Consider the following 10,821-nt stretch of genomic DNA (forward strand, 5'->3'; position numbering starts at 1 on the left):
TTAGTTCGTATCTTTAATATACCTTTAAGTTTAAGATCTCTGCAACATCTTCTGCTGTTCTCTGAGCCATTCTAAAACCTCTTTTTTAGTGATTTAATATCACCCTGTTCTTAGACTGAGGTACCATTTTCTTCACAAAAAAGAAAAAAGCTACAATTTGCAACTTTGACTTGTCAGCTCTGAGCTTGTGTAACAAAATATTCTGACTGGTAGGTCTTTCTGTTGTGAAGCTCCAGCTTTGTTTTGAATTGACTGGAAAGATCAAGAAGCAATTTTTTTTAGCAGGCTTATCTAAGAGACCATAAAGAGGCTTGCTGTCTTGGTTTAGGAAAAAAATCAGTTCAGCTTCCCGAGTTCCAGTTCTCTAATGCACAGAAACTTTCATGATTATCAGCAGTGACAAAACCAAACTGAGCTCTGCTCTTCTCCCCTAAGCTAAAAGGCAGGGGCATGCCAGGAAATGCAGAGACTTGAATTCTTGTGCTGGAGGCACTGGTGGTTTTTTACGCTTGGAAGTTCATTGTTCACACCCATGTTCTTAATATAGATTTTAAAATGTGGGTGCCTGGAATCTAGATGTAAGGATAATGAACTTAATTTGTACAGATCCTTAAAACAGTAGGAAAATTATTCTAAATATTTTATTTTTACGTTATTCCTGATATTCCTTAGAGCTTGCGTGGAACGATAAAAATTGTTTAGTCCATATATATGCTACAACGCAAATTGGAATACATTGGAACTCCAGGTCATCTTCCAACAGGGACAGCGGCATTCTTTTTGTCTGGCGTAACTTTTTCCTCAGCTATCTGTTGGGGAACAGACTGATACGACAGAATAGAATATTAATCATACGATTAAATTGTATTTTTGTAAATATATGTGGGGCCAATTCTGAAAGTATGGAACTCTGTGGAACTCTGCAGATGTCTCTCTATTGTGACTTCAGATCATCCTGTTGTATCTATATTATTATTTCTCTGCTACATTTTGCTGGGACGTCCAAACCCCTCATTGTGCCAGAGCTGGGATAATGGAGAGCTGACATAATAATAGAGTTGGCAGCTTTGATCCACTCTGCTACATGGAACTATATGTACTTAAAATTAAGAGTTATAGCAGACATTATTTCTAGGCGTTCCCAGGGGCCAGATGAAACTATATTGCAGGCTGGATTTAGCCTGCGGGCTGCTAGTCGGGCATCTCAGGCTGCTTTACTTGCTCTTCATTTTATTTATAACAGAAGTTTTTAGGATTGGGTCTGCTTTTGGAATTGAATCTCTAATACAGCGAAGTCTTACTCAGTCTTGGGCATTTGTAAAAGAACATCTTGGCTGACATGCAAGGGATTAGGTTCTAGAATACTGAGCTGTCTTTCCCCTCCTGAATTATAGAAAAATGTAGTGTGAAAAGACGTTATAATATGGTGTGTAAAAATAGTGTTCAAATTGGAAGTTGAAATTCAAATCACTTCCAGTGCTGTTATTTGATTACTATTTAGAAAAACTATCTATACAGCAAGCACGTGTTCTTCTGTAAATTTGTCAAGGTAGAGAGAGCAGCTCTCTCATGAGGACATAGTTCTATAGGATCTCTTGATCTTTTCATAGACTTAATTGTCACATTTACTGTTTAACAGGCATGTATAGGTAATACGACTGCATGTTCCATGCTTATTTTCTTTGATCCAAAATGAAGATTTATTAAAAAAAATAATGCTGCAGTATGGCTTGTGCTTAGTTTCCCTGTGTGAGATTTCTCTGAGTCAGAGGCCAGAATTTAAATATTTCTTTGTGTGTATTATTTTTTTGGAGTCTTGATATTATTTATTAAAGGCTAAGAACATCCTTTCTTACTGTGCTGCTAATTAAAACTGTGAAGACTTTTTTGCTAAATATTAACTGCGTATAGGGATTGTTTTTTCTGTTGGAACTGTGAGTTTATGGAAGGTAAAATTAACAAAAAAATACAAAACTGAAAAGTTTACAATTAAGTTGCAGCCTATTACAATCTGCATGAAGAATCTGAACTACCTTGGCATGAGCGATCTTGAATCATAGGATAAGAAGCAGAGATGCAACTCAAAGAAGTACGATTTATCATCAGTCCATAAGATACTTCAGGCAGCTCATAAAGAATTCAAGAAATATCATTTACTATAATAAATGTCAAAAATTGGCTGCATTTGAAGAGAGAAACTGGAAAAGCCAAGAGTTTGCCCCTTGGCAGTTCAAGTAGACTAGTCAGTCTGTTTCACTGTGAGATATAAAGGATTTGATGCCTTGTTTTTGTATCTTCTGTTTTCCTTGGATAAAACCTGTTTCTTGTTTGGAAGAGCTGACTTTAATTTTAACTGCTGCCAGCCTTCCGTAGAAGTACTGACACAACGTAATTACAATTGGGAAAATCCTTTTCCTTTCTCTCACATGGTCCACCTGAGTTTTGAGGTAGCACTAGGTAAAGTGGTTGTGGCTGACACATCTGATTGAGGCTCATGACCTTGTGTTGGTTATTCAGGAGGTGTTACGCTGGTAACTCGGTGTTGCCTTGTAAGGAACCTTTTAGCCCCCTGACTCCTACATTCATGCTGACAGAATTGCCTAGGTGCAACTGCTGTGGCATAGTTTTCTTCCAGACCTATGCTGCTTTTTGTTTCCCTGTGTAATAGCCAGCGTTTTCCACTTCTGTTCAGTTGCTTTCCAGCAGTATAACTTCAACAGATGGTTTTTCAGAATTTTCCTGTTAAGGCCTGTTGAGCAGAAGCACTTCACAACATGCTATGTTACAGCCTAAAGGAGTAGCAGATAAAGTTTAAGTATTCAGAAGTCATTTTCACATATTAAATGTGTTGTCCAAGTGCAGAAAAAAAGGAATCTAGGATTAATTTAAGGAAAAATCACTAGTGAATTCCATTTATTTTGAAACTTCCTTTTAACTGCATTGGTTTTATTTCCTGTTTGGCAAATTGTCTGCTGCTTCTGGAATAGCTGACACGCATGAAAGGTGTAGGTTTGGTTTGTAGATGGAGGTGAGGACTTGCAAAGCCTAACACGTAAACGAATCTAGAGCTACAGTAGATGTGTACAACTGTTTTTGTGTAGGCTTTGTCTTAGTCTCTGGATTTTTGTCAAACTGTTCACATCAAGGATTTTCCTTCTCCAGGTAAGTAAGCTTTAGCAGCTTTTTTTAATCTGTTTTGCAAACACAAGTGAGTGTACTCTGAATCACTTTTGCTTTTGGTTTGTTGCTTCAGATTTTTTTTGTGTGAAGTAAAATAAAGCAGATATAGAAGTTGCTAACTTCTATATTAGATTTTGAATATGTTGATAAAAATATTTGATTTAATATTCAGCCTTTTCCTTGGGCTGAAACAAAGCTGGAAATGTGGATCCTTCTTTAAAAATTTTTTTTTTAGGTACTTCAATACAAGTGATAACAACCTACTGTACTGGGGCCTTGATTATCCACCTCTTACTGCCTATCACAGTTTTGTGTGTGCTTACATGTAAGTTCATTATTTTAAATACTTACTTCTGTGGAGCATACAAAACACCAAATTCACCACTCTTCCCCTTGCCTTTTTTTTTTCCTTTCTCTCCCTCCTCAGGAGAGAAACTAGTAGCTAAAAACTACCGATCTGGGAATCTGGGCAGCTGATGAAATGGAGAGTATTGTTTGCTACTTTAAAGCTAGGGAAATAGATTTTATGTGCATCCCTATTGCTTAAACCTAATACTGCTATTTTTCTGTCTTGTAATTATTGCAAGGGGGACTGAAGGGTTACATTCTTCTTTTTGCCAGGTCTGTGAATTTTAGCAGATTTAGATGTGACTTAGAGATTTAGCTTTCCATATCAACCGCTGTTGGATCAGTGATGCACAGAGAAAAGCGCTGTAGGAACTGGGTGCATCGCATGGGAAAGCTCTTGTGTATTGGGAGCCCAAGTGACATTTGATGACTGGATATCATGTAAATAGAATTCTGTTATTGGAATACTTTTTCCACAAGGGCTTTACTGCTGTTGGAATGAGACTTATGGAATAAGAATGTAGGTTAAAGTGCACAGGCACAGTTATGTGGGGCATCTATGTGAACTGTAAATGGTTTATATTTAATACTTGGGTATGAAAGGTATTTACAATTGTTTTTTTTAAAAGTCAGTGGAACTGGACTGAAGGTGGTTATCTTTTCCTAATAAATATTGTGTTCTATTTTTACTGTTTTCAAAGATTTTTTTTTAAATTGTGAAATAGCTAAAGTCTCTAGTGTAAACTGATTAGTGGTGAGGAAAATCTTTCATTGATCACTATTGCTCTTTGAAATATTTCTTCTCATTCATCTTAATTCTTGGAATATGCTCCTGTACGTGTCATCTTTATTGCTGAAAGGAGTGTAAAGGGAAATGAGAACTGTCTACGTTTTGATGTGTCTGTACTTTGTTTTACAGTGCAAAGTTAATAAATCCTGATTGGATTGCTCTGCACACATCTCGGGGGTATGAGAGTCAGCCGCATAAGTTATTTATGCGTACAACAGGTAGGAAAATTATATTTCCTTAGGATGATCGTACAGATTTGTCTCGCTTACTAATTTAGCATGTTTAATATCATGCAGCTTTTCTGTCTTCACCAGTTTATTTCAGTTCTTTGGCTTGGGTGGCTTTGCAGGTCTGTTTATGAACCAAACGTGTTTTCTGCCATCGTTTGTGAAGCTGATAAATACAAAATATACAAACAAGTTTTCAACCCAGTTGATTCAGTAAAAAAAAAAATCTAGAACAAAGCAACTTTTTTTTTTTGTAGGATAGACCCATTTTTAAATTTTGGAAACAGTATTGTTGTTTTCCCTTCCACTCTGATAAATATGCTTTCCATTTTCAGCTTAGCTTGGTTTTTATTGTAAAATTATTTTGCATGTAGACTGGCATTCACTGACGTAACAGCTTCTTGAGGTCTTGGAGATGTTATTTATGAGTTGTATACTTTCTCTGAAGGGAGAGATACTTGATTTTTTTTTTTTAAGATGTTACTCTTCTTTCAAACCGTCACCACTTTCTAGAGATGAACTTCTGTTAGCAAAATGTAAAAATGCATTTTGCCACTTTTATCTTAAATTTCATTTTCCTGCAGTCACTCTTCTGACCATTTGATTATTTTGAACTGCTACAAAGAAAAGGGTGGAACAAGCGCAGGAAAAAACTTGTAGATAACTTAATTCAGTAGGACAGCAAACAATGTGGCCAGTGAGCTCTTGTTCTCTAAGCAATGGCAGATGCCATATTAAGCTGTTACTGTTTTCTTTCATTTTAAATCTGTATTTTGCTTTACGTAACGCTAAAGTTCCATAAAATGCTTTCTGATTGCAACAGCAGAATTTGTTGTTCATCAGTAGCTTTTCTGTACTTCACAAACCTCTCAGTCTGGTCTCTAGTAATTGATTGAATTGAAAAAAACCAAAAATCACTAGAACTTAATTACCCTTGAAATGGTCTTTATTAATTTTGAAATCAACTCATTTGACAAACCACTGATGGATCTAGGAGAACTGATAAACACTTTTTAACAATAGCCATTAGAAGAATGCATTAAAATAATTCAGAATGGTCCATGTCAGCTGTTGGTATTACACCTTTATTTTAAGTGTCACTGTATTTGTTTTGCTAACGCCTCTGGTATATTTGTTTAATTGTGACTTAAGCCTGCAAAACAATTCATCACTGAATAACTGATATCTTTAAACATTTTCTTCCAAAGCCCGTGACTAAAAAGAGGCAAAGTATACTTTCCCTCTTGGAATAATTGTGCATTTTCTGAAACCAGTTTATAGAAATAATCTGAGATTTTTCTCAGGCTCTTAAGATAACATGCAAGAAGAATTCATCTGGTGGTTTAAGGATGAGCAAGGGTTGACATAACCCGCTAGTTATGTTTTCTTGTTGACCCTCTTGCTTATATTTGCTATAGGCCGGTGATCAAAGCCAAATAACTAGTTTTAGTCTGTTTGTCCACATCACAAGTAATTCACACGGATACACTGGAGATTGTTACAATGTAGAGTCTCTTGATTGTGTCTCCAGACTCTCTGTTCCATCAAACAACTTGACTGGATCTAGTCGTAGTTGATTTCTTTTGAGAACTAAGAATGCCTTCTCTCCTTTTGGCATGTGAGGAACTAGAGTGTGCTCCCTTCTTGACTGAGGCTGTGCCAGAAGCCAAAACAGCTGAACACATGGAAGCAACAGCAGCTTTTGGACATCAGAAATGATAGCGTTAGAAACATTAACAAGATCAAATTCTGTAGACCGGTTTCTTTTTGTCCTTTGAAGTGGAACTACCCAGTTTATTCTAAGGAAGAACTTTCTGATATTTTAATGTTTGTTTGCCTATATTTTTGCCTCGTCTTTCCCAAAACAATTGGAAAAAAAAGAGTTTTGGTGTAACTGCCAAACCTGAGCTATCTTTAAAACAATGAAACATAGTGTACCACAATGTAAGACAATGGAAAAGCATATTCAGGGGAAACTATAGTCACATGACTTTTGAACTTCATTGAATTGAATGACTAAAGTCAAGCTTGCAGTGAGGGTACAGATGCAACCCCACATTCAGAAGGTAAGCAACTAGTCTCACTCTGACACTGTGTAGTTATTGTCATCTGAGGTTTTTTACACCAAATACAACCAAGATGTGGAGCATTAAGAAGTTAAACTCTAAGCAGAGTCAAAGATTCACAAACTAGATGAAAGCATACAACTTGAATAGCATTAAGATTAGGTATGTGGGAGGATTCTAATATAGAGGTAATCTTTTTTTTTTTTTTTTTCAGTGTTTGTTGCTGATTTGCTGGTTTATATTCCTGCAGTTATTTTATATTGTTTTTCCTTGAAAGAAACATCTACTAAAAAGAAGGCAAGTATCTGGTGTATGTATGTGTGTAAATTAAAAAACCAAAACAAACCCCAAAAACCCAAAACCCAAAACCAACCAAAAAAAACCCCCTACAAATAAAACATACTGTTAAAACAGGGTAGAAATGTAACTGTATGAGAGTTAATTAACGTATAGAACACTGTGATGGCTTCAGTTGACATAAAACTGATGACAATCAGTATATCTTGTATTAAAGGCATTTCAGTTAAAAAGATAAAAAAAGCCATTAACTTATCTTACAGCAATTACTTTAATGCTTTCAAAAACAATAAGAAGATACTCTGAAGTTTAGTAACCATGAAGTCCTGAATTATATTTCTTTCTGAATTTATTACTTGGGTAGTAAAACCAAGATTTGTGCTGTGACGTGGGGGAATTTGGGAACTGCTTTGTCTTGTGCGTTCCTTATGGTAGAACCCAAACATTTTGGAATATTAAGCCTTCTGATTTTTGGAATGGTTCCAAGGTTTAAAATGGGTGCGGGTGATCTTTGAGCTGGTTAGCGAAGGGCGGGCTGGTCTCTATTCAATATTTTCTTGTTTATGGAAAACTTTTATCCTTTTTTTTTAATCCTCAAAATATTACTGACAGAAGAATACTTGTAGAGAATAAGATTCCTACGTATAGGATGCACCATGGAGGGGCAAATGTTTGTACTGGAGAAGTAGTATAAGTTCCTCTGTCTAATGTCTAATTTTTTTCCTCTCTCTTTGATCCTTCTTTCCAGGTTTCCAGTGCTCTCTGCATACTGCTTTATCCAGGCCTCATTCTTATTGACCATGGACACTTCCAGTATCCTTGCTCTGCAGTGAAATGAATTTCCATTTACGAAGTAAGAATGGTACTTGTCTGTAGCTGAGCAGAAAGTGACTTTTGTATACAAAGTCATCAGAGGGGCTTCTGCCTATCCCAAAGCAGAGATATTAAAGAAAACTGTAAGTTTGAAATATATTGGAGATAAATAGTTGATATTGGGACAAATCAATCCAAACCTGAATAGCATTCTTTCTGTGCCTCAAGCTCATATTTCTGTCAGTTACTTTATTGCAGAAAGTGTCAGTGGTACTATGACAGGAAAAAGAATGATGGCTTGTACTCCTGTGATTTGTGTTTGGAGAGGGAATCACCTAAGATCTTCTCGAGATGGCAGAGGAGTGTGTCAAGTGTAGTTGTGTAAAATGTGCAGTTCTATAAAATGTACCATTCTGTCTTGCCTTTACAACTACTTGAGACAGGATTCACTTTGCTTATTGCCTAACCAGTTAAAAGCTAGGCATCTAATACGAGTTAGGCTGTCAGAGCTAACTAGTCAATATTGGTGACAGACACCTTCACAGGTGGGTCTATTTTTAATAAGATTTCTGATTTTATACTTGTTTTGCACATCAACAAGCAAATGCTGTTAGGTGACTACTCCAGGCTGTACTGCTCAGTGCTGTCGAGCCAGAGGGACACAATCTTGGAGTTGTGATAAACGTAGATGCTTAAAGACTTGAAGGAGATACTGAATCTCGGTGTCTACTACTAAATCAAGTTTTGACAATCAAATAGTTTATTAATTTGTGGTTTTCTTCCAAGAGAGTGCATTGTGAACTTTCTAAGATATATTATCTTCCATGCAGATTTTGAAGGAAAAAAATTCATAATGCTATTGAATATTTGAGTTACGGTTCAGGAATTCTGAAATTCTATTTTTGGCCTGACTCTTTAAAGATGTAGATCATCTGGAGACATCATTTACAAGAATGGGGATGGGAATGAATGCAGTTCATCTTGGGTGAGAAAAGCTGGTGGTCAGAGGTGGCACAGGGTTACAGTTTTCTAATACGTAAAAGATGAAGGAAGAGGCAGGCAATAATCTGTTCTGCGTGTCTTATGTTGTACAGGGCAAGAAGTAACGGCCCTAAGTTGCCATAGGGAATATTTAGTGTTTTTTAAATACGTGGAAGAATCTTTTGAACCTTAATTACAGTGAAATGCTGGAATAGATTGTCTGTGGACGTTGTGGAATCTGCAGCGTCAAGGTCTTTAAGAAAAGGTTCAGCAAACCTCACGTCAGCAGGCACTGTGGTGAAGCAGACAGAGGTACCACATAGTCTCCTGTGGTCTGTTCCAGCCCTGTGACTCTTACGTGAATAACTTCACTGTCTGTGACCAGCTCCCAAGAAATCAATAAATTTACTTAACCTTAACTGCTGCTGCACATCTCTGCAAGATCAGAGCCTTTTGGTATAACAATTTGTTGATGTAAAATTGAGGAGATCTCAAATATACATGGTGATTTTGAGTGGGCTGAAAACAACAGAGACTATCTGAATGTGTTGTCATAGCTATTTATATTGACAAAGAGAAAACAAATTATTGTGAAATTTCTGACAATGCAAGCATGTCTTATTGGTTTCTCTCATTGTGTAGAAGTAACAGTAAAAGAAAAAGCTAATATTTTGTTGCAATTTAATGGCAAGTGTAGCTTAGTCCATGCAAACTCCACTGAGCTTGGGAACCTGTCCTCAAAGTCATAAGGAAGTAACGTTGCTTTTAGTAACTATTATTCATTGTTTGTACCGTATTAGCAGCCAAGGGAACTGGTCATGGATGAGGGTGCGTTGTGAGTATAATATAATCACAAAAACCTCAGGAGTCCTTGACCTAAGTAATATATAATTCGAATACTGACGTATTTGAATATTCTGCACATATCTTTTGGGAGCTGGGAGGAGAGACTCTTGAAAGCTTTATCCTTAATCATGTGAATACCAAGAAAAAAAATGTTTACTGTGATGCATCTTAGAGAGTACTGTGTCTGAAAGCTCGGTTGACTGAATATACGTTACGTGTATAATTAACACACACACGCACGATTTGTGCTCCTATTTGCCTGTGCAAGCTTTGAATCAAGCCTTGGAAATACAAAAATTACACTTTAAATAGAAGTGAAATTATTTCTGTCTGAACAACATAGTCACAACTGGCAAGGTGTTTTTAAAACTAACTTGGGAAAACTTATTGTGCTTGCTATTTTGCGCTTGTCCCTCGGGGCATTCATTACTGACTTCTAGTGCCAAGATGCGTGTCTTGTCCTTGACATAAAAAACCATATACAACTCAGTGAGCCTTGGCTTTGCCTTGTGGGGGGTACTGTGTTTGTCCTATGACTGGGACCTTTTGGGGTCAGTGGCATTTTGCTTGGCCTTAAATTACAAGCAAATGGAACTCTACCATTCTCTGCCCTTTTTTTGCTATTTGCTTGGAAAGTGCTTCAAGAAGGGACTGAAAGGAAAGGGGTAAGTGACTTTAAACTATTTTGTCTTTCTCAAGAATACACCCAGGCAGCCTGGCATTGAGAATCGGATTGTCCTTATGTGCCTGTGGGCATTTCTGAATTAATTTCTAGCGGAAGATACTTACCTTGTTGTAACGTAGTCTTCTGCAAAATAAATCTCTCTTGTCCAGAACTACATGAAGTATTTCCACTGAACAAATAGCAAAATCTGTTAAGGTGTCCTTTCTTAGCACTCTTCATTCTGTAAGCTAAATTAAATATGGGCTGCAGCGGGTAACCAGATTAGATTGACAGCAGTAGCTCTGTGGTTTTCATGGAGTTGTTCTCACTAATCTGGGGATGATGATCTTTTTCTGTGGTACTGGTAGCTCCTTTTGTTTAGATTTGTTACCTTCAGTTCTGTTTCCCTTTTAAAAAAAAGATTTATGCTATAAACTAAGAACTGGCTTTTGTTACCAGTGGCTGGATTTGTCTTTTCTGATGTAAGCTTTTCTTTTGATTGCAGGTTAGTATTGTTAACTAAAATAGCAGGGACAGTGGTGGTTTCCTTTGCTGTCTGCTGGCTCCCGTTCTGTACCGACATGGAACAAATCATGCAAGTACTCGGAA

At 36.8% G+C, this 10,821-nt stretch overlaps 1 protein-coding gene across 1 annotated transcript in view; it reads left to right on the plus strand.

Annotated features, from left to right (window-relative positions):
* LOC104168799 (dolichyl pyrophosphate Man9GlcNAc2 alpha-1,3-glucosyltransferase) overlaps positions 1-10,811 on the plus strand; it is a gene marked incomplete at its 3' end in the record, with an annotated part of 14,589 nt that extends 3,778 nt beyond the window's left edge. Inside the window, exons 3-8 of the mRNA XM_009709513.1 lie at positions 3,416-3,505; positions 4,448-4,536; positions 6,826-6,908; positions 7,657-7,721; positions 10,028-10,213; positions 10,718-10,811. Coding sequence (XP_009707815.1) covers positions 3,416-3,505; positions 4,448-4,536; positions 6,826-6,908; positions 7,657-7,721; positions 10,028-10,213; positions 10,718-10,811 — 607 coding nt within the window. The remainder of the gene's footprint in view (positions 1-3,415; positions 3,506-4,447; positions 4,537-6,825; positions 6,909-7,656; positions 7,722-10,027; positions 10,214-10,717) is intronic.
* Positions 10,812-10,821: the final 10 nt, after the last annotated feature.

This window comes from Cariama cristata, unplaced genomic scaffold (genome assembly GCF_000690535.1).
Source record: "Cariama cristata isolate BGI_N322 unplaced genomic scaffold, ASM69053v1 scaffold19671, whole genome shotgun sequence".
In the NCBI taxonomy this organism is placed as follows: domain Eukaryota; kingdom Metazoa; phylum Chordata; class Aves; order Cariamiformes; family Cariamidae; genus Cariama; species Cariama cristata.